Source organism: Coregonus clupeaformis, chromosome 33 (assembly GCF_020615455.1).
Source record: "Coregonus clupeaformis isolate EN_2021a chromosome 33, ASM2061545v1, whole genome shotgun sequence".
Lineage (NCBI taxonomy): Eukaryota > Metazoa > Chordata > Actinopteri > Salmoniformes > Salmonidae > Coregonus > Coregonus clupeaformis.
Window position 1 is genome coordinate 38,289,646 of NC_059224.1, and position 25,109 is coordinate 38,314,754.

Genomic DNA, 25,109 nt, shown 5'->3' on the forward strand with positions numbered 1-25,109 from the left:
AACACTATGACAAATCTGGGAAACCAGGCCTGCTATTCATAGCAGACTTCGAAAAGGCATTTGATAAAGTACGACTGGGGTTACTGTATAAATGCCTGGAGCATTTCAATTTTGGAGAATCTCTTATAAATTGGGTTAAAATCATGTATAGTAACCCTAGGTGTAAAATAGTAAATAATGGCTATTTCTCAGAAGGTTTTAAACTGTCAAGAGGAGTGAAACAAGGTTGTCCACTATCGGCATATCTATTTATTATGGCCATCGAGATGTTAGCTATTCAAATCAGATCCAACAATAATGTCAAGGGATTAGAAATCCAGGGTTTAAAAACAAAGGTGTCATTCTACACTGATGATTCATGTTTTCTTTTAAATCCACAACTTGAATCCCTCCACAGTCTCATAGAGGAACTAGATACATTTTCTAACCTCTCTGGATTACAACCAAATTATGATAAATGTACTATATTACGTATTGGATCACAAAAAAATAAAAATGTTACATTACCGTGTAGTTTACCAATAAAATGGTCTGATGGTGATGTGGATATACTCGGAATACATATCCCAAATGCAATAAATGATCTCACTTTAAATACATTTTAATAGAAAGTTAGCAAAAAATAGATAAGATTTTGCTACCATGGAAAGGTAAATACCTGTAAATTTGTGGAAAAATAACTCTGATTTAACATTTTAGTCATTTCGCAGACGCTCTTATCCAGAGCGACTTACAGTTAGTGAGTGCATACATTATATTTTTCATACTGGCCCCCCGTGGGAATCGAACCCACAACCCTGCCGTTGCAAACGCCATGCTCTACCAACTGAGCTACATCCCTGCCGGCCATTCCCTCCCCTACCCTGGACGACTTGTGCGCCGCCCCATGGGTCTCCCGGTCACGGCCGGCTACGACAGAGGCTGGATTCGAACCAGGATCTCTAGTGGCACAACTAGCACTGCGATGCAGTGCCTTAGACCACTGCGCCACTCAGGAGATTAACTCTTTAGTATTATCCCAGTTTACCTATTTGCTTATGGTCTTAACTACGCCTAGCAAACCGTTTTTTAAATTATATGAGAAAAAAATATTCAAATTTATTTGGAATGGCAAGCCAGACAAAATTAAACGGGCCAATTTATATAATGAATATGAATTCGGAAGACAGAAATGATTAAATATTAAAGCATTAGTCCTATCACTAAAAGCTTCAGTCATACAAAAGTTATACTTAAATCCGAACTGGTTCTCTAGCGAATTAGTAAGATTGTCTCACCCAATGTTCAAGAATGGCCTTTTTCCCTTTATTCAGATTACAACCTCTCACTTTCAGTTATTTGAAAAGGAAATAATCTCCCAAATATCACTATTTCTAAAACAAGCCATAGAAAGTTGGTTGCAATTTCAATTTAATCCTCCAGAAACAACAGAACAAATAATGCAACAGGAGATGATTGTGGACTACTGTCACGTGAATTTTTATCTCTAATTCAACCTAAGCTTGAATCATTACCAGAGGTTGTAAAGCTCTGGTTTTAATCATCAATGATTCAAGGTCCACAATCCACAAGTAATTATCAGTAAATTTTATTTAAGGAGAGCTCTGCTCAAAAACACAAATATCCTGTTTTTATACTCCTTGACAAACAAAGACACTATGCTCCTCCCACCTTTCTTAAACAGTTCCCGCCTTCCCCCTTGAATGGTTAGTAACGCCCCCTCTGTTAGTGGGTTGACACTACATGATAATTCTAACATTTATACTGTGTTTGGGGTGAAATTCTTTAGTCATTATTTTTAATACACAAATTCATCTATCAATCCACCCTTTTGACTAAATGGTTTCATCTTCAGGATAAATGTATTTACAAACATGTTTAATCTCAGAGATCAGTTCTATTTATCTACATCCAATCATAGGTCTTCTTTTAGGATTTTCCCTATGACCTTCATACATCAGAACCAATAAACGTTTCATCCAATTGCGGTCTTTCAGGGTCAAAGTCGTCGTTATCCCCCAAGCCTGGAGGATCGTATTTCCCGCTCTCCTGGTCAGAGTCCGGAGTCGGTCCATCTCTTATCATTTGGTGAGATACTGCATTCACCAACGCCTTGCTCACCAATCCTCGGACACAGGGAACAAGACAACAACCACATAATACAAGAATTCCCATACAAACACTGACTGCCCCTAAGATGGTTGCTGCTATGGTTTTCCATTTACCAAACATGGTATCAAACCATCCTGTCCAAGATGTACTAATTCCTGAGTTTTCAGCCCATTCTTTACTTAGCGCAGTTAATCCTGCAAGAGCTCTGGTCACCGTCCCCTCCGGTGCGGTGTTGTTAGGGATAAATGTGCAACAATGGCCCCCCACCATTTTACAGACTCCACCCCTTTCTGCCAGCAACATATCCAGAGCTAACCGATTTTCCCAGGTCATAAGTGAGGTGGCCGATAATTGCTCGGAGATCCCCTTTACTGCATCTCTAGTCTGGTTAATAAATCGTTGTTGGTTGTAATAGATATAATTAATCCAATCCACATTTTTGTTTATTGTCACCCACCAGAAAAATGTTGTGGTAAACCCCTCCCATATCTGATTCATAGCTTTGTATTCATCTGGAACACCCCTGGGGATGCCTATACCATCTATCCAAATGGGGCTATTTCCTTCCTGACCTATATTCCTTTTCCTTCTGATTCTTCTTCCTGTCACTGGTCTTTGATGACTAATTCTTACAGGCTGGACCAACAACACTGGTGCACAAGTACCCACCCATCCCTCTGGTAATGTCTGCCGAATACTCCCTTTTTTTGTGCATGCCCACCACACATCAGTCAGAGGGATGGTTAGGTTCCTAATTTTTGTCCTTCCTTCCTTATCTAAATCAGTCACATTAATTATCTCCTTACAGCCATCAAAATCACCCAAGTTACGGGTGCCATTTCTATGTCTGTAACACTGGTATTCGCCAGGAGTTAAAGTGAATCTAGGTGGGCTGGCCGAGTATGTCAATTTTGCCAGCCCAATCCCTGTGCAATTGGGCTCTTTTTGATTGGACCCCAGGTCTAATACACAGGGAAACATTGCCTTTGGCATTGGGGCGGTCAACATTGTCGGTCGCCCAATGGAGCATGCATAACAATTGGTCTCCCCCAAGGCCCTAGCGGTGTATTTCATCCACTTTAACCAGAGATTCTCATCAGGGACCCCCTCCACTTCCCCATTGTTCCATTCCTGGAGGAGAAAATCTTTCATAGTGGGACGGGTTAGTCAAATTGACTCCGTCATCCCTTGACTGATTTACTCGGTCTATTGTCATTAATGGATTAATGCCAGTACCTGCTCCCTCTATATCTTTTGACTCCATTAAATATAATCTTAGACAAGTATCCCATCCGTATACGTCCGCGCAAGCCCAGTAAGTTCTTTTCATGTCCTCTTTAGTGACCTTTACTATCGTTACTACCATCTCCGTGGGGATGTCGTTATACCTTCTTATCCTCCATCTGGACGTCCAGCCCCCCCCCCCCGTCTCATATCTCCTTCCCCCAGTATGTCTAAATACCTGAGCCCAGGAACAATCCGCTGAGGGGGCTGAACATAAATACAACGGGATCTTATAATCCCATGTTGCTTGCTTATCCGCTCTGATAAGATCCCTAATCATAATTTGGAATCTTACTCCCCACCCTTCTCTGACTCCTATTTTGTAGATCACTCGCCCTTGATGGTCAGTATGTCGGGTCGCTTTCCCTTTATTTCTTAATAATGGTAAGGCCATAGCGTAATTGGTGCGAGGTGGTGGTGGATTTTGACCTACCACGACTATTGCCGAGACTATGATGCAGCTCAGGGTCACCCATATTCCCAAAAACCCCCCAACCCTCTCCTGTCTTGAGTCCTTCTGCTCGGTACCACCCCATACTCACACCCTAGGAACACACTACAGTGATGATAGGTCTGGGTAGGAGATCTTCGTTGACAGAGGTGACCCCCGCACCCTGTGGCGCAGTTCCGCTCGTCAACTCTGCGTGTGCTAAGCGGTGCTTGTATGTGGTCCTACCTTCTTGCAGTGGGTAACATGGACCCAGGTTCCTCTCTCTGCTATTCTAATGGCAAAGGCGGTGACCAATAGAACCTGGTAGGGGCCTTCCCAACGGGGCTGCTTCCAGTCTTTCTTCTTTAGGGATTGTATCCACACCCAGTCTCCGGGTTGGATAGAGTGGGTTACCCTCTCCTTTAGTTCTCCTGTGGGACACAGAATCTTTGACATACGTGTTTGGTTAATGAACAGTCTTCTCATATGTCCCGCCAATGTCCCTTCTACTTCTGTATCTGCCTCCTCTAGTCTGCCTAACTCGGGCATTCTATATGGTCTCCCAAACACTTTTTCAAAGGGGGATAACCCATCTTTATCCGGTGTTACCCTTATCGTCATTAATACTATTGGTAGACATTGTACCCAATTTCTTCCTGTACTCATGTGCGTTTTTCTTAAACGTGATTTAATCGTCGAATTAGTGCGTTCAATCAAACCTGCTGATTCCGGATGATATGAACAATGTTTTTTCATATTAATATGTAACTTCTGTCCAATATTATCTATTACCTGGTTGGAGAAGTGAGACCCATTGTCGGAATAAATAGTTTCTGGCAATCCGAACCGAGGGATTATTTCCTGACATAAAGCTTTAGCTACTGTGAATGCATCAGCGGAGGAGGTTGGAAAGACTTCTACCCATTTGATGATTACTTTGTGCACATATAACACACCTAGAACAAATTTATTTAAAGTAATTTGTTATCCCGTACGCTACAAAGTGCTTTCTAATTATTTCCACCATTCCCCCGGTTGATACGTGACTTTGTCCATGTATCAAAATTGCTGCATATCTAAACAGAGATTTTGGTAATATAGGTAAATTACCTTGATGCCACATTTCCCCCTTCTTGACTGCTCCCATTTTCTCCCATCTACTCACTTCCTTCATCGGTGCTCTTAACTGGCTGTCTATCAGTAATGCTTTATCAATGTCTACCTCCTCTTTTAGATGTAAGTATGTGGGTGATTGTGGTTTGACACCTGCCTTTTTCGCTTCCTCATCTGCCTTTCTGTTGCCGTTGCTTATGCTATCTACACCTTTAGTGTGAGCATCACATTTACATATAGCTAACTTCTCTGGTAGGAGTACAGCATCTAAAAGATTCAAAATTAACTGGGCATGTGTAATGGTTTTGCCAGAAGTGGTTACCATTCCCCTGTTTCTCCATTGTGCAGCAAATACGTGTACTGTATTAAATGCATAGGCACTATCGGTGTAAATAGTAACCTTTTTCCCTTTACCCAAATGACATGCCCGAGTGAGAGCCACTATCTCTGCCTGTTGTGCAGAATAATTTCTAGGTAATGATTCAGCTTCCAAGACGTCAGTCTCTGTTACAACTGCATATCCTGTAGCATTCGTACCATCAGGGTTTTTTCTAGATGAACCATCAACAAACATAGTCACTTCCCCATCCACTAAGGCTAGGTCTTTTAAGTCAGGTCTTGGCAACACAAGTTTCTCAGTTTCAGTTATACAATCATGTGGGCTGCCATCTGTCGCAATAGGAACTAGAGTAGAGGGGTTTAGAGTTGTACACCGTTCAATGGTCAAATTAGGCATATTTAACAGGATTATCATACAAGATAAATGTCTAGCAGGTGACATATAGGCCATTTTATGCTCCAACAACAGTATGGATACTGCATGCGGAACCTTTAGTGTTAAATCGTGGTACAAAACTATTGATGCCGAATCTTGCACTGCCTGAGCTGCAGCTACCACTGATTGTAAACATAGTGGCATTGCTTGTGCTACCTGGTCTAATTTAGATGAATAATATGCAATGGGTTTGTTCTTATCCCCATGTTTTTGAGTCAAAACCGATGTCATATATCCCTCCCTACAATCTACCGTCTGGGTAAAAGGCCTGTCATATCTAGGAAAAGCTAAGGCTGTTTGGGAAGTGAGCAACTTTTTTATCTCTATAAATTGTTCCTTCGCGTCAGAGTTCCAAATGATTTTATCATGGGCTGCCATTGCCTTCCCATAGATAAGATCACTTAACTTCCCAGTATGCAGTGCATAATGCGGTATCCAAGCTCTACAGTAGTTTATCATCCCCAAAAAGCTCATCATTTGTTTTTGTTCAATGGTTTTGGCGCTTCAAGTATAGCAGTTTTCCTGGATGAGTTTAACATTCGCCCTTCCTGAGTTATAGCGTGTCCTAGGTAAATCACCTCGCTCTGCCAAAGTTGAAGTTTCTTTTGCTCACTTTGTGTCCCTGTTCTGCCAGGAAGGTTAACAATTGGATTGTATCCCTCTTACATCCCTCCTGAGTGGGATTAGCCAATAGAATATCATCTACATAAACTAACATTTGGCTTCCCTCCTGAGGTTCAAACTTTCCCAAATTCCTAGTTATAGCCTGGGCAAAGATTGTAGGACTTTCCGAGTAGCCCTGAGGCATCCTAGCGTATGTCCATTTTCTTCCCTGAAAAGTAAAGCCAAACCACCCCTGACTATCCGGATGAACTGGGATACTAAAGAAAGCATTAGCTAAATCTATCACTGTAAAATAGGAGTTTTCTGGTTTCAATTGGTTCAGCAATGTATGTGGGTCTGGTACACATGGCGCTCTGGGAATGATATTTCTATTAACCCCCTGCAAGTCCATTACCATCCTCCAGTCGGCGCTAGGTGCCGCCTTTTTAACAGGAAATACTGGAGAGTTACATTGTGCCTCGTCTCCAGGAATTATCACCCCTCCCTTAAGTAAATGCTCAAATGTAGGTGTTATCCCTTTTATTGCTTCTGGTTTCATAGGGTATTGCTTTTGGTATGGTCTATGATCGGATCGAGGAATCACTTGTACTGGAGCTACCCCCTTAATTAGTCCCACATCGGCTGGTCCTTGTGACCATAATTTGAATGGAATTGCTGCTAACTCATCCTCCTGTTCCTGAGTTAAGAAAATCTCTTCCTGTCATCCGTTAAAATTTTATCTCCAGGTGGACTCCGGGCTGGGTTTTTGCTCTCCAATTCAATTTTCTTCTATATCTCCCAGTGGAGTGGCTATACTGATCCCCATTTGGTGTATTTTGCCAGTCAGTGATGTTTTTCCCCTGTTTTATCCATTTACCTAGTGATAACCATTCCTCTGAAGGTTCTTTCACTAGGGAAACATGGGGGCTCCACCTTTCTCTGTACAGTCTCTGGCTTTGTGGTCCTAACTCCACCTCTACAGCTGCCCGTTTTTTATCATAGTGAACCCATTTTAACCCAATTGTTTTTTCTGTGGTTTTTAACAATTCTTCCTCATAATCTGGGTTAGGACCTGGGTGCTCATTACACCATAATGTACAGTGTAAGTCATCTACCGTCATCTTGGTTGATCCAATCACTAACTCATTACTCAGGTCCATTAGTGATTTCGGTATGTCTGTGAGTCCCCCTCTTAGCAGATCCTGGCTATACCAATAGCATGGGTTTCCCTCCCCGCTCAATACCATATTATCTCTTACGACATATGCCTTCATACCCCTTAGCGTTGGCTTTACAGCTACGTTTAACTGAGTCATGGCATCCCTTCCTAGCAAATTGACCGGACACAGGCTTGATACAAGTACAGGTATGCATACCTCTCCCCCTGAATCTTCATGTTGTAAAGTCACCGGGGCCGATAATCGCTCTATAAATTGATGGCACGAGGCCGAGCGTACCATGATTTTTTCCCCATTAATTCTAATTCCTTTGGGCATGTCGGCTACACAGATCGCTGTGCGACATGCCCCTGTGTCACACAAGAATTTAATATTTTTTCCCAATATTGTTAAGGTGAGGTATGGTTTCTGTTCTTGCTGCAGAGCCAATTCAATCGTTTCCAATTCAAACACTTCACACCCCGTATCAATGGTATCCTCTGACCCCTCTCCTTCACTATCTGTCTTAGTATCTTCCCCTTGCTCTAGTTATGCCTCATCTTCCTCTTCCTCCCTACCCGAACTGGGTGGTGGGTGTTTGTAGGCCCTTTCTCTTTCCCCCCTATTATTTTGCTTGCCTCTTCTTTTATTGCTGCAGCCGCGATAGTTATGACCTGGCTCGTTACAGTATTTACACGGCCCCTCACACTCCCTTACAAAGTGTCCTTCTTTGTCACAGTTAAAGCACCTACTTCCTTTCCCATAGGGCAGGAAAGAGCGAAGCCTCGCTCCCCCCTCTTCTGGAGTTCTATTTCTCCCAGCTATCTCCCCCAGAGTAGCAATTAAATACTCTGCTCCCTTTTGTTCCCTTTTTACTCTATCCTGTCTACTATTCTGCTCATGATGGATTGCATATCTCCTGACCTCGGCTAACGATGTAGTTCCCCATCCCACTAAAGTTCTCTTAATATTCCTGCTTATTTCTGGTCTCATTCCACTAAGGAATGCTATTTTTAACTGTTGATGGTACGGAGTATCATCACCTTGCCCTTGGGGAGGCTCGGGTATCCCACTATTTGCGTTAAATACATTTCTCAGTCTCTCTAAGTATTGGCTGATGGTCTCACTGTCTTCCTGTTTACATTCATGTACTTTGGAGAAGTCAGCATGTCGATGGTAATATTCCCTTAAATTATTACACAATTCAGTTATTTTCCCAACATATTGCCCATCATCTGCCCATGGTAGGACTGCTCCATTGGCATCCCCTGCAACCCACTGCCCCCGAACAGCTGCCCAATCTTTCCCAACTAGGGTTCTGACTGCCCTTTCAATTTCCCCTGTGTTTAGCTTAAAGCTTGCCGCTAGACTCTCCAAATCCCTCCTGAACCCCTCTATTCCTGTTTTAGGGTGCACTACACCCTCTATAGCTCTCACTACATCCCGCTGTGTCCATGCCCTATATACACCCAGTGTGTCTGGTGCCTGCTCCTCCCCAGCCCTTGAGTTCGGCAAGGCTATCAAAGGGTACTGGTCATCCCCTGTGTTATCATCTACCCACTCTTTCTTCCCTGGCTTATTGTAGTTTTCTAATCATTTTAACTCCCTGTTCTTAAACTCTCTGTGTTTACTTTCTCTAGCTTTCCCTGCCTCTTTCTCCCTATCCAATTCTATTCTTAACCTGACTACCTCCTGTTGTAAAACTTCCCCCTCTTTGTTCTCTTCACTGGCCTCTTTACTCTGCCCCCCGTCTTCCCGCCCTTCCAACATTCCGGCTTGGCCGTCATATGGTGGGGGAAGGACGGGGATCACCCCTAATCTTCTTTTACACATGACAACGGTGTCATCTGGGCTTTCTTTCCAAGCTTGCTCTACCAACTCTGGATATAACCTCTCTGCTCTTTGCTGTGGGGGAGGTCCTGAAACTTCCTTTTTCTGTATATCCCTTTCTCTCTCCATCTCTAACTTCTTCCTCTTTTCTCCTTCCTCTCTCCTTCGCGCTTCAAAAGCCATACCCTCGCTGTCTCTAGCCCCTCCGCTCGCTGTTTTTTAACATTTGCTCCACAGTTGATATGCATTTGCGTAATCATATTTTCTAACTTTGCAACATCGAGATGCCCAATAAATCCATACCTCTTCTCCCAAATGGACCCATAAAACATATTTCTCCGATCCCTCCCTAACATATATCTTTCATCTCCCGTTAATTCTCGGACTTGTTTAGAAGATGCCTTTCCCATCGTGGAACAATAAGAAATCCCTCCCCCCCTTTTTGTTTTTTAAATAATTCACTCCCGAATTATTTCCGTAGGAGCCAATCTCTTAGTGCGCCTCTTGCTTTTGTAATTAACCCTTTAAAATTATTTAACCCCTAACCCAGAGTTTCTATTTAAAACTCCGGTTTCATGAAAAGAGTAAGTTACCCAATTTTCCTCACGCGACTTATTTTTTCCCTCCACCCCTGAAATAATGATCACGTCTCCCGAGGGATTAAGTCTCACACACATACGACCTTATCATCTGTTAAACTTGTTTGCACAGTTCTAGCAAATGCCCAGTCACATATAGAACTCCTGACACATCCATCTCACACGATGATAATTATTTCCCTGTTTATACTGTCATACTGCAATTCGTACAATGACAATATTAACTTAGTTTACATTTGTGATTGCAATTCACTACCATGTCATTTCGGACTAGTTTTTTTTTGTAATAGCTATTTACCTCTAGGATCAATTGCGGACCCTCCCTGTCGTAATAATTATTACCTTCTTTGACTTTGGTAACTAAGTTCAACTCATTTTACCAAAATCCATGAATAAAAATTACTGACCTTTTCCTTGCCGTCTGGATTAAAATGCTTTTTCAAACTTGTTAACGTCTTTATCGTTCATAAAGAGTAATCACCGGCCTGTTTATTAACCTTAACGTGGAAGGCCAGGACTCTCTCACGGATGCGATCACCCGGCCGTGCACGGATTTCGGTGTCTCTAGAACGATAAAGATGTATTAAGATCCGGCTCGAAGGACCAATCTGTCACGTGAATTTTTATCTCTAATTCAACCTAAGCTTGAATCATTACCAGAGGTTGTAAAGCTCTGGTTTTAATCATCAATGATTCAAGGTCCACAATCCACAAGTAATTATCAGTAAATTTTATTTAAGGAGAGCTCTGCTCAAAAACACAAATATCCTGTTTTTATACTCCTTGACAAACAAAGACACTATGCTCCTCCCACCTTTCTTAAACAGTTCCCGCCTTCCCCCTTGAATGGTTAGTAACGCCCCCTCTGTTAGTGGGTTGACACTACATGATAATTCTAACATTTATACTGTGTTTGGGGTGAAATTCTTTAGTCATTAATTTTAATACACAAATTCATCTATCAACTACAGGAAAAAAAAGAGGACTGAGCACGCCCCCATTCTCATCGACGGGGCTGTAGTGGAACAGGTTGAGAGCTTCAAGTTCCTTGGTGTCCACATCACCAACGATCTATCATGGTCCAAACACACCAAGACAGTCGTGAAGAGGGCACGACAAAGCCTATTCCCCTCAGGAGACTGAAAAGATTTGGCATGGGTCCTCAGATCCTCAAAAAATTCTACAGCTGCACCATCGAGAGCATCCTGACTGGTTGCATCACCGCCTGGTATGGCAACTGCTTGGCCTCCGACCGCAAGGCACTACAGAGGGTACTGCGTACGGCCCAGTACATCACTGGGGCCAAGCTTCCTGCCATCCAGGACCTCTATACCAGGCGGTGTCAGAGGAAGGCCCTCAAAATTGTCAAAGACTCCAGCCACCCTAGTCATAGACTGTTCTCTCTGCTACCGCACGGCAAGCGGTACCGGAGTGCCAAGTCTAGGTCCAAAAGACTTCTCAACAGCTTCTACCCCCAAGCCATAAGACTCCTGAACAGCTAATCATGGCTACCCGGACTATTTGCACTGCCCCCCCACCCCATCCTTTTTACGCTGCTGCTACTCTGTTAATTATTTATGCATAGTCACTTTAACTCTACCCACATGTACATATTACCTCAACTACCTCAACTAGCCGGTGCCCCCGCACATTGACTCTGCAACGGTACCCCCGTGTATATATAGCCTCCCTACTGTTATTTTATTTTACTTCTGCTCTTTTTTTTCTCAACACTTTTTTTGTTGTTGTTTTATTTTTACTTTTTTTGTTAAAAATAAATGCACTGTTGGTTAAGGGCTGTAAGTAAGCATTTCACTGTGATGTCTGCACCTGTTGTATTCGGCGCATGTGACCAATAAAATTTGATTTGATTTGATTTGAAATATTGTGGTTAAACTCAAATAAACGAATTGATAAAAAAAAACATTATTTTTTGACAAAATGTTTAAAAAAGGTTTAATCTTCGTAAATTATATCATAGGTAGGACTGGTGGAGTTATGTCGCACATGCAGCTAACAAAAACATATTTAAATGTCTGCTCTACCCAAAATTACAACCAAATAATTGCAGCATTACTGCAAAAATGGAAGAGGAAAGTGGAAGGGGGAAAAAAGTAAGAAACTTGTCTGTCGGCCCTGCATTAAAGAACATAATTGGTTAAAGAAATGTGTGATAAATAAAAAAGTATACCAGTTTCATTTAAGGACCAAAGGATTGTCAGCCGTCTCATATAGATTGCAAAATAGTTGGGAAGAGATTTTTGACGTACCGATTCCATGGCACAATGTTTGTGAACTGATAAAAAACGTATAATTTTTCTATGTAATTATTATATAAAATTATTGCTACCAATAGAATGTTATTTATATGGGGGATACAATCTTCCCAGCTCTGCAGATTTTGCTGCGAAGAGACAGAATAATTAGATCATTTGTTTTGGTACTGTCCATTTGTAGCTTGTTTTTGGACACGTGTTGCAATATTTACCTGGAGCTAACCCTGCAGATAGCACTACTGGGTGATCTGAAAAGTCATAGTCAATCGATCAATAATATAATAATACTTTTAGCAAAAAAAATTATTTTCAATGTACAATCTGTAGAAACAATGAGAATAGAAAGGTTCAGAACTTTTGTAAAACATCACAGTACAGTTGAAAAATATATGGCAAATAGAGATAGATGGGTGGTGTTGATTGAAGTTGAAGGATGGGACTAATAACAACTAACAACAACTAATAACAACAAGATAACTAATGTAAAGCATACTGTGTCCATAATAAGTATATAGGTTATAGGTTGAGAGCTTTTGTGAAAGAGCACAGTTAGAAAGATATGGCATATAGAAGCAAACCGGATGGACATCATGAAAATGATCGGAGAGGTTGAGGGTAGAGGAAGTTCAGGAGTAAAAACAAACACAATATAATTATTGTAAAATTGACTAGAAGCTGGAAGTAGAGGCCTAAGCATTGTTGTTCACTAGTTTACTCCAATTAGGGAAGGGGTGGTGGGGTTGGAAAGTAGTAAAGGGAAATACAGTGAGGAAAAAAAGTATTTGATCCCCTGCTGATTTTGTACGTTTGCCCACTGACAAAGAAATGATCAGTCTATAATTTTAATGGTAGGTTTATTTGAACACTGAGAGACAGATTAACAACAACAAAAATCCAGAAAAACGCATGTCAAAAATGTTATAAATTGATTTGCATTTTAATGAGGGAAATAAGTATTTGTCCCCCTCTCAATCAGAAAGTTTTCTGGCTCCCAGGTGTCTTTTATACAGGTAACGAGCTGAGATTAGGAGAACACTCTTGAAGGGAGTGCTCCTAATCTCAGTTTGTTACCTGTATAAAAGACACCTGTCCACAGAAGCAATCAATCAATCAGATTCCAAACTCTCCACCATGGCCAAGACCAAAGAGCTCTCCAAGGATGTCAGTGACAAGATTGTAGACCTACACAAGGCTGGAATGGGCTACAAGACCATCGCCAAGCAGCTTGGTGAGAAGGTGACAACAGTTGGTGCGATTATTCGCAAATGGAAGAAACACAAAAGACCTGTCAATCTCCCTCGGCCTGGGGCTCCATGTAAGATCTCACCTCGTGGAGTTGCAATGATCATGAGAACGGTGAGGAATCAGCCCAGAACTACACGGGAGGATCTTGTCAATGATCTCAAGGCAGCTGGGAACATAGTCACCAAGAAAACAATTGGTAACACACTACGCCGTGAAGGACTGAAATCCTGCAGCGCCCGCAAGGTCCCCCTGCTCAAGAAAGCACATATACAGGCCCGTCTGAAGTTTGCCAATGAACATCTGAATGATTCAGAGGAGAACTGGGTGAAAGTGTTGTGGTCAGATGAGAACAAAATCGAGCTCTTTGGCATCCCCACAGTCAAACATGGAGGTGGAAACATTATGCTTTGGGGGTGTTTTTCTGCTAAGGGGACAGGACAACTTCACCGCATCAAAGGGACGATGGACGGGGCCATGTACCGTCAAATCTTGGGTGAGAACCTCCTTCCCTCAGCCAGGGCATTGAAAATGGGTCGTGGATGGGTATTCCAGCATGACAATGACCCAAAACACACGGCCGAGGCAACAAAGGAGTGGTTCAAAAAGAAGCACATTAAGGTCCTGGAGTGGCCTAGCCAGTCTCCAGACCTTAATCCCATAGAAAATCTGTGGAGGGAGCTGAAGGTTCGAGTTGCCAAACGTCAGCCTCGAAACCTTAATGACTTGGAGAAGATCTGCAAAGAGGAGTGGGACAAAATCCCTCCTGAGATGTGTGCAAACCTGGTGGCCAACTACAAGAAACATCTGACCTCTGTGATTGCCACCAAGTACTAAGTCATGTTTTGCAGAGGGGTCAAATACTTATTTCCCTCATTAAAATGCAAATCAATTTATAACATTATTGACATGCGTTTTTCTGGATTTTTTTGTTGTTATTCTTTCTCTCACTGTTCAAATAAACCTACCATTAAAATTATAGACTGATCATGTCTTTGTCAGTGGGCAAACGTACAAAATCAGCAGGGGATCAAATAAATTTTTCCCTCACTGTATATTTAAAAAAAGGATATGTATATGTATGTATGTATATGTGTATGTATGTGTATGTGTATATATGTATGTGTATGTGTGTATATATATATATATTTTATATTTATATTTGCGAGAAAAAAAAACATTTGGGGGATTGGAAGTGATGCAGACAATTACATTGATGGAAGTTACAATCTATCTGCAATATTAAAGCTGATCTACCCCCTAAAAAAAAAAAATGTCTGATGTCAGGCAGCGTGAGTTGCAGGGGCGAATCCTAAATGCCACTTGAGTCGAATTTCCACTTGGTCACGCATTGATGTCAATAGGAGACAATGTTATAAAAACAAATAAACCCTGAAGAAGGCAAAGTGATGCCGAAACGTTGGTGGTTTCTTACCCAATAGATTACAGGGAGTTTATACATAAAGTGTGCGACTTGTTTTTATAGCTTATAGTTTATTCTCCGTTAGTCAGCAGCTATATACAAAATAATGTTCTCTGGGTGTGCGCCAGCTCATGCTTTTTAACAGAAGACTATGTGAACATTTTACTTGAGTGGAAGTTAGGATTCGCCCCTCTATCATATAATGAATAAGTGCCTGTAACTGTATTAAAAAATCTAATCTAATCAAATGTTATTTGTCACATGCTTCATAAACAACAGGTGTAGACTAACAGTACAGGCTTACTTACAGGTCATTTTCCAACAATGGAGTGTTAAAGATAAAGATACAAAATAATAATAATAATGAAATAGTGTCACGAGGAATAAATACACAGTGAGTAACGAATAACAATAATAAGTAAAAATAACATGGCTATATACAGGGAGTACCAGTACAGAGTCGATGTGCAGGGGTATGAGGTAATTGAGGTAGCTATGTACATATAGGTAGGGGTAAAGTAACTAGGCAACAGGATAGATAATAGACAGTAACAGCAGCCTATGTGGTGCGTGTAAAAGTGTGTGTGAGTGAGTGTGTGTTTGTGGCGTCAGTATGCATGTGTGCGCGTGTTATGTGTGTGTGTGGGCGTATGTAGTGTGTGTGTATGTGTGTGTTGTGGTGTCAGTGTAAGTATGTACACTACATAGCCGAAAGTATATGGACACCTGCTCGTCGAATGGGCATTAATGTGGAGTTGGTCCCCCCTTTGCTGCTATAACAACCTCCATTCTTCTGGGAAGGCTTTCATTAGATGTTGGAACATTGCTGCCGGGATATTAGTGAGGTCGGGGCACTGATGTTGGGCGATTAGGCCTGGCTCGCAGTCGGCGTTCCAATTCATCCCACAGGTGTTCGATGGGGTTGAGGTCAGGGCTCTGTGCAGGGCAGTCAAGTTCTTCCACACCGACCTCGAAAAACCATTTCTGTATGGACCTTGCTTTGTGCACGGGGGCATTGTCATGTTGAAACAGGAAAGGGCCTTCCCCAAACTGTTGTCACAAAGTTGGAAGCACAGAATCGTCTAGAATGTCATTGTATGCTGTAGCTTTAAGATTTCCCTTCACTAGAACTAAGGGGCCTAGACCGAATCATGAAAAACAGCCCCAGACCATTATTCCTCCTCCACCAAACTTTACAGGTGGCTCTATACATTCGGCCAAGTAGCGTTTTCCTGGCATCCGCCAAACCCAGATTTGTCCGTCGGACTGCCAGATGGTGAATCGTGATTCATCTCTCCAGAGAACGCATTTCCACTGCTCCAGAGTATAATGGCAGCGAGCTTTACACCACTCCAACCGAGGCTTGGCATTGCACATTGGGATCTTAGGCTTGTGTGCGGCTGCTCGGCCATGGAAACCCATTTCATGAAGCTCCCGACTAACAGTTATTGTGCTGATGTTGCTTCCTGAGGCAGTTTAGAACTCAGTAGTGAGTGTTGCAACCGAGGACAGACGATTTTTACACCCTACGCACTTCAGCACTCGGCGGTCCCGTTCTGTGAGCTTACTGCCCCGATTTTACTTGGTTAGAGATCTGTCGACGTGCTCTTGGGCGGGGCGCTTGACCATGGTTGTTCCTGTGGGTCGCTCTGGATGGGAGTGTCTGCTAGATGACTGAATGTATTGTAAATGTTGAGCGGCTTCTCTGCAGGTAGAGTGTATGTTTTAATATTCAATAAAAACTAGCTTAAACCTACTCTAAAACTGAGCATTATCAAATACAAAGATACAATCCATTTATGTTCACCAAAGTGTCACTTTGTCATATATTGCCTACAGGATACATATTATTTGTTTCATTTCTGCAATGTTGTTAAATGTAGCCATGTCTGTAATGTGTTAGCTCAGAAACAAGAGGTTGTTTAAGATTAAGATCCCTTTATTGGTCATATGCAAACAAGGTCCAACCGAAATTTGACTTCAGCTTTTAACCCAACCCCTCCGAAAGACACACATACACATACAGGTTTTGGAGAGGTGTGGGGGGCTGCCACACTGGGTGCCCGGGGAGCTGTTGTGTGGGGGGTTAAGTGCTTTGCTCAAGGTTAAAATGGCAGGCAACGGTATCTAGGATTTGATACCAGCAACCCTCCGGTTGCAGCTCACTTCCCGCCAGATTCTTCCCGTCTGACCCGGGATTCAAACTGGCAACCCTACGGTCTTTATTAGAATGTGATAAATGGGCATGGTCCCAAGGTCAGAGATGAACACAGACATAGGAATTATTCTGGGGTGTCTCCAGGTGTTGGGGGAAAAGGATCTGTAGATGACTTCATAATCCTAATGATCTACCACTGAGCTATGGGGCACCTTCACTGTATCTACTCACTGTTTATATGCACTGTTAAGTAAATGCACAATGTGGATGTGTTATAAATTAGCATAACAATGAGCACAAAATTGGATAGTTGGATTTATTGTTAAACATAGGTTTCATATTCTTCTACCACATGAGTTTCAAAGTGTATACAATTTATACACAGTATGTAAAAAACGAATTATGTTTTAACAATTTCATGAACTGTTTAATTGAGGTAGCCTTTTCCCCCTTTTGATACACATATTTGGTTCGTGGTCATTATAACTGTATTATGCAACATGAAGGCAACATTATGATCGTGTCAATATACATACAGACTGGCAGTTTTTACCTACAGTGGCTTGTGAAAGTATTCACCCCCCTTGGCATTTTTCCTATTTTGTTGCCTTACAACCTGGAATAATCATTTATATCATTTGATTTACACAACATGCCTACCACTTTGAAGAAAAAAACAGAACTTGAGCGTGCATAACTATTTGTGCCAGACATAGCGCTTTCCTTGATGGCCAAAAAGCTCAATTGTAGTCTTATCTGAACAGAGTACCTTCTTCCATATGTTTGGGGAGTCTCCCACATGCCTTTTGGCGAACACCAAACATGTTTGCTTAGTTTAGAATTTTTTGAAACAAGTAATTTTTTTTCATTTCACTTCACCAATTTGGACTATTTTGTGTATGATCATTACATGAAATCCAAATAAAAACCCATGTAAATTACAGGTTGTAATGCAACAAAATAGGAAAAAAGCCAAGGGGATGAATACTTTTGCAAGGCACTATATATTTATTGTTTAGCAGTCACACACCCAACCAGTGATCCACCTTACCTAGGCAGTATAAAACATGTTAGTATATTACATGTTTCCTGACTGTAGATCTTGCTACAAGGACCAGCAATCTATAACATTGAGAGAGTAAGAAAAATGCAGGCAGAGCAATGTTCTCAGTACGAACAGTAGAATATTGATCAAACAGGTAAGCGTTTGGCTTCCTCGCGTAAAAAGTTTTCTGTGCTCAAATCTGCGTGTATAACCTCCGTACAAAATATGTCATATCTCCCTACCCTTCCTCTATAAATAAAGCAACTAAAAACGTAACAATAAAGTTGAAAAGAAAGAAACAACAGTGCTCTGCCATTGCAAAGTGAGTGTATAGCTCATACAGGGTAAATCCATTTGAATTCAATCCCTTTTTGACAGCATCCATTTTGTTTTAAACAAAACTTTTTATATATGTTTGTCCATGGAAGAAGTTGTCAGAAAGTGACATTTTGGACCTGAATGCCAAAACATTCAGGAGATAAAGGTGCTCAAATTTGACCCATTTTGCATACCCCACCCTACCATGAGACATCCATGTCTTCATCACTGGAAAAAATAATCGATTGAGTTTGATATAACTTAAAAGCTTACAAACAGGGTTGTCAAAGTATTTCATAATTTATTGAAAAACACATTTTTTATATTAAAATGTCTTTTTTTTTATTTTTTTATCTCTTAAGGATCTGACCCATTTTTTCAATTTCTGTCTAAAATGACATACCCAAATCTAACTGCCTGTAGCTCAGGACCTGAAGCAAGGATATGCATATTCTTGATACCATTTGAAAGAAAACACTTTGAAGTTTGTGGAAATGTGAAATTAATGTAGGAGAATATAACACATTAGATCTGGTAAAAGATAATATAAACAAAAAGATATGCGTTTTCTAATTATTTTTTTGTTCCATCATCTTTGAAATGCAAGAGAAAGGCCAAAGTATAATATTGCAGTTTAAGCACAATTTAAATTTTGTCCAACAGATGGCAGCAGTGTGTGTGCAAAGTTTCAGATTGATCCAGTGAAGCATTGCAATACTGGACTATTTTGTCTGCCCAATATTGTCGAACGTGCCGAATTGGTCAATTGATACATTTTCAAGTACATAACTATAGAGAACATACAAAAATGATATGGTAATACAAAATGTAAGTTTACACACTCCCAGGAATGTCATACATGATGGATCATTAGCTTATACACTAACTTTCACACATCTAGATGGCCGGGCGGTGTGGGTGTGGAGCCAGAGACAGCAGGGGTTCAAACTGTAGAACCCAGTTCCTACATTTGAAAATAAAAATGGATTTTATCAAACACAACTATGCTACATTTTATCTCTGGGACCCTTAGGATGACAAATCAGAGCAAGAGTACTGAATATAAGTACATTATTTACCTTCAGAAGTGAATGTATCAAACCAGTTGCCGTGATAAATGTTTTGTTGTTGTGCACTCTCCTCAAACAATAGCATGGTATTTTTTCACTGTAATAGCTACTGTAAATTGGACAGTGCAGTTAGATTAACAAGAATGTAAGCTTTCTACATGTCTATGTCCTGGAAAGTTTGCTGTTACTTACAACAGTCATGCTAATCACATTAGCGCACATTCGCTCAACCATCCCGTATACGGACACCGATCCCGTAGAGGTTAACGTCAATTATTTAAAAAAAATCATATTCGCATATGTTGTAGCTTAGTCCCTATTTTACATAATCTGAGGTTTTTGTGTTGTGCCCGCCATCGGTTGAGACACAACATGCTCTTGAATACAAGGTGAGAAAATCTGTCGATGTGCCCTTGAGCAAGGCACTTAACCCTAATTGCTCCTATAAGTCGCTCTGGATAAGAGCGTCTGCTCTTATCAAGGGGCACTTCTACAGATTCTTCACCTAGTCGGCTCAGGGATTCAAACCAATGACCTTTTGTTTACTGGCCCAACACTCAAACGCTAGGCTACCTGCCGCCTTTGTGGAGGATTAACAGTATAATTTAAAACAACAGACATTCCCATTCAAGTCTGTAAGTCGCTCTGGATAAGAGCGTCTGCTAAATGACTTAAATGTAAATGTAATTCAACAGTCTCTGATGTCTGGACCTCCAACCATCTTTGTGGTACCTTTTTGAAAGTTGAAATAAAAAATGTATTCCCATTTTGCATTTATCTGCCAAAATATGACACCCACCCTGTATTCAAGAGCATGTTGTGTTTCATCCATTTTCTTTGAAGAAATTATAAATAGTTTGACAAGCCTGTTTGTAAACTTTTAAATTATATCAATCTCAACCGTTGATCTTTTCCAGTGATGAAGACAAGGATGTCTCATGGTAGGGTGGGGTATGCTAAAGGGGTCAACTTTTAGCATTTTTATCTCTTGAATCTTTTGGCATTCAGGTCCAAAAAGTGACTTTCTGAGCACTTCTACAACAGGCAAATATGTATGGAATGTTTCGTTCAAATCAAAAGGGGTGCTGTCAAAAAGTGATTGAATTCAAATGGATTTACCCTACAGCATCAGATAAGCTGCATGGTCTGCAATTGAAATTGTACTGTATTTACAAGACTCATTTTCCTTGTACAACACCATTTTATATAGAAATTGATAGATTTATCTGCAAACCAAAACACTATCCTGTTGTCAAGTACATTTTATGTTTGCACCCCGACAATACTTCTAACCTAGTATCTCTATATTATTTACAGTACAAAATCTTTCTTCCGCAATCCACTTTTAAGTCACGAAATGTTGTACACAACATTATAAAAAGATGAGCCCCAAAAGCATTCTGGGTGTGAGAGTGCATACAGTAGTACAACTTATTACTCCACTTTGTACACAAAATTCCCAGGTTTTCCAGAAGTCCTGGTTGGAGGATTCTGGATTTCCTGTTTCTTGGAATGTTCCAACTGGGATTTCTGAAAACCTGGGTAATTTTTGGAAAGTTACCGGAATTTTGCAAGTTCCATGTTACATATGACAAAGGGTTAAATGTTAACAGTCTGTGGTGGAGAAACATTATTCAGGTTTCTGAATTTTCCTGTCACCTTCACTTTTTTTTGCTGTACTTGTATCCTATTTCTTGTTGTATGGTCAGTAAACATAGCACTGGTAAACACTATTTTATTCGTACACAATAACGTATCAGATATCTAAATTAACTGAACGTTTTTTATTAATGAGAGGTTGGTCAGTGAGCACTGGACTATTGAGTCGGTAATGTAATGTTAGTAATGTAATCATATTCACCATTGTTGAAATCCAAAACTCTGGGGCTTCACTATCTGCTGTTTCCAAACTTCAAACGATCTCAGACATAATAGGAGTGGATCTAAAAAAAATAAAACTCATCAAAACTCTTAAATACTGCTAATGAGAAAGAGTGCTTTCTGTGAGTGAGTGAACTCTGACCTCCAGCTAGACTAGAGTAACCTTCCTTCCATCATCTGCTATAGGAGCATCAGTATGGTTACAGTGCTAAACTGACCAAGACGCACCTCCAACAACACATAAAACCTCACATAATTCTGCCCAAAAACAATGACAATTTCGCTCAACCAGTAGCATATGGGATTTTTAGGTGAGTGCTGATGCCGTTCTGTGAAAAGCAGTGCCCACTTTGTCGAAGGCAGGGGCGTAAAATATTTCGATTGTCCATTCCCAGCACGCCTCTCCAGGGTGCTGTTGGAGAGACGCACCGCTGAGGTGCTCCACCAACATTACCTTAAAAAAAAATCTAACATAAATGATGTAGCAGATATAGCCTATGGTAGAAAGAGTATGTGGCCTTTTCTGTAACCTACAGGCTGGAGATAAAATGTATGACAATGTAATGAGACGGACACTTTTTACGTTGTGTACGTTTCTCCAATCAAATATCCTAACCTTAATGGCGCCCAATCAAATAAAACACGCGCTGACATGTTTACAAAGACTATATCAAAAAAACAGGACAGGTCAAAGTAAAATGAACAATATGGAATGGACAATCAGGCTACTCACAACTGCTGTCCAGGAGTTTCACCCCGTGGGCTAAATTGTCATGATCAGTGGTTTCAAGTTTGTATCGTAAATTTTTTAACAAGCTGATCATAGCGAAAAAGAAAATACTTCTGCATTTCCCGCTGTGTAAACACATTGCTAATAGGCTCAGGATAACTCCTGATCAAGTTGGGTAGCTGATATTCACAGCTTAAATAGCCAAATTGATTAGTCACAGGAATCAGCACTAATAAAGCCAATGCAAGTGCCTGTTTTACAAACGGCGGGCCTACCACATGGATGGCCATTCATAAAATGCCATTGTGGGCTGACACTGTAGGCTACACCTCAGTAAGCAGGACAGACGTCTTTTGGTTCAGATTTGGTCCAGCCTGGACCAGCCTTGATTTGGCCCAAACATAGACGTCAATGTTTGTTTCAGATTTGGTCCAGTCTGGACCGGCCTTGATTTGGTCCAAAAATAGACGTCTACTTTCATTCAGAACCTGAAAATTAACCTGATTACAATGTCCGAAAATACGTATTTTAAACGTCCGGAAAATACATATTTTCACCTTTCATTCAGAACCTAAAATGAACCTAACTTCAACGTCTGGAAAATACCTACACTACCGTTCAAAAGTTTGGGGTCACTTAGAAATGTAATGTCCTTGTTTTCTAAAGAAAAGCAATTTTTTGTCCATTAAAGTAACATCAAATTGATCAGAAATACAGTGTAGACATTGTTAATGTTGTAAATGGCTATTGTAGCTGGAAACGGCTGATTTTTAATGGAATATCTACATAGGCGTACAGAGGCCCATTTATCAGCAACCATCAGTCCTGTGTTCCAATGGCACGTTGTGTTTGCTTATCCAAGTTTATCATTTTAAAAGGCTAATTGATCATTAGAAAACCCTTTTGCAATTATGTTAGCACAGCTGAAAACTGTTGTGCTGATTAAAGAAGCAATAAAACTGGCCTTCTTGAGACTAGTTGAGTATCTGGAGCATCAGCAATTGTGGGTTCGATTACAGGCTCAAAATGGCCAGAAACAAATAACTTTCTTCTGAAACACGTCAGTCTATTCTTGTTCTGAGAAATGAAGGCTATTCCATGTGAGAAATTGCAAAGAAACTGAAGATCTCGTACAACGCTGTGTACTACTCCCTTCACAGAACAGCGCAAACTGGCTCTAACCAGAATAGAAAGAGGAGTGGGAGGCCCCGGTGCACAACTGAGCAAGAGGTCAAATACATTAGAGTGTCTAGTTTGAGAAACAGACACCTCACAGGTCCTCAACTGGCAGCTTCATTAAATAGTACCCGCAAAACACCAGTCTCACCGTCAACAGTGAAGAGGCGACTCCGGGATGCAGACCTAGGCAGAGTTGCAAAGAAAAAGCCATATCTCAGACTGGCCAATAAAAATAAAAGATTAAGATGGGAAAAAGAACACAGACACTAGACTTTTTCCACTGGGGGTTGGCCCTCGTGGGGGGAAATGTAGGGTAAGTGGCGCTGTACAGCTTCCAGTAAACAGTCGCTTTCAAACTACGAATTTCTTGGCTAAGAGATAAGACAGTAATTCTGCCCCTAGATTATGCATGTCTGAACTACACATTGACACGTTCAGCCGAAAGCGGGAGTTGAGAAAATACTTACTAGTCACCAAAGTTCCGGAGCATGTCTTTAAGTGGTCAATCCAATGTTGGTGTATAGATCTAATAATGATGTATGAATTGTAAGCGTGACTCCCTGGGCATAGATTACTGATCTCTGCCAGTACATTCACCAGGGTTATTTTCTATTAACTAGCAGGGGGCTCTGTGCCAGAGGTGACTGACTGGCTGTCAGCTTAGCTCTTATCCTGGGCCTTATTGACTCCAGCTTCTCAGGTAAGCTTTAGTTTGATCACAGCAACAAAACCCTTTGAAAAATGTGTGTATGTTTCAGGGGACTGGGGGCAGTGGGTTTGTTGGATTTTTCACTTTATGAGCTGAGCACCCTTTCTGTGTAGTTTATAAGTGATTGGTTCTGTACACGTTTATTGAACTTAACAAATATTGTCTCTTGCAAAAGGTCATGCAAATGTGGTTTGTGCCTGGGCTTGCTTTGAAAAAAATGTCTAGTGGAAATTAGTCATTCGTACATAGAAAATGAGATCAGTTGTGATTATGTTTATTCTCAGATCTTCAAAAATCCTCCTGGTTTATTATTAGAGCTGACATTATCTGTGTTTGAACACAGGCCTTAATCTATTTTGGGTCTCTGTGATGGCTGTCTGGCTGTTTCTGATAGGCATCAGCAGCACAATCAGCACGTGGTCCAGCTTGTTAGCCTGCTTTTTCTGACAATAGACAAAGCACATCTTGAATAATTGGTGCCAGCCTCACTTAGATGTCCTGTCACATCAGAAGCCACTGAAAACTAAAAGTAAAATAGTAAAATACAGTATGCAGTATATTGCTATCTAGAAAAGATGCAGTGAATGTTGAGTTGATCTGTTACTGTGTTTGTATTTCTGGTTGGTTGTATGAATGGGTAGGAGAGATATGTCGTTTAGGTGTGTTTTTTAAGCCAAACTTATGTTTTAAAGGACCCACAGTCAGGCACTTAAATCCCTAAACAAAGAAGAATTGTAGGCATAATAATAACCATTTTGAGATAGAATAGTAATTGAAAATAGGAGACATGCTGAGGTTATTATTGACAGCTGAGCTGACATGATATAATCACATTGATGTTGTTGTATGTATTATTTAAATCAGAAATATATAAAAATTAAGTGAAGAGTTACATAGTAATATTGAGAGTAAGGAACATGATGTGATGAAAGACTTCTCTCGTGGATTCAGTTTGAAGTCCTTGTGTCCTTTAGTCCTCCTGTACTAAATAATTCATGGCTCTGACCATGTTGCTATATTTAGAGGGTCAGGAAGACTATTATTGCATCCTGTGATATTTTACTCCCGTTGCTAATTAACTGAATGTTGTATCTACTGTATCTCACATCATCATCATTACTAAAGAACATTAATTCCAGAAAAATGGATCTTTGAACTTGTTGGTCTCGAAACAA

General features: G+C 40.8%; 1 protein-coding gene across 1 annotated transcript; it reads right to left on the reverse strand.

Moving 5' to 3' along the window:
• Window positions 1-3,926: 3,926 nt before the first annotated feature.
• LOC121567162 lies at window positions 3,927-6,040 on the reverse strand. The gene is made up of 2 exons (XM_041877097.2): window positions 4,937-6,040; window positions 3,927-4,273 (listed from the first exon to the last, which is right to left on the reverse strand). The coding sequence occupies exons 1-2, from the start codon at window positions 5,943-5,945 to the stop codon at window positions 4,119-4,121; spliced, it is 1,164 nt and encodes a 387-aa protein (XP_041733031.1). The 5' UTR covers window positions 5,946-6,040; the 3' UTR covers window positions 3,927-4,118.
• Window positions 6,041-25,109: the final 19,069 nt, after the last annotated feature.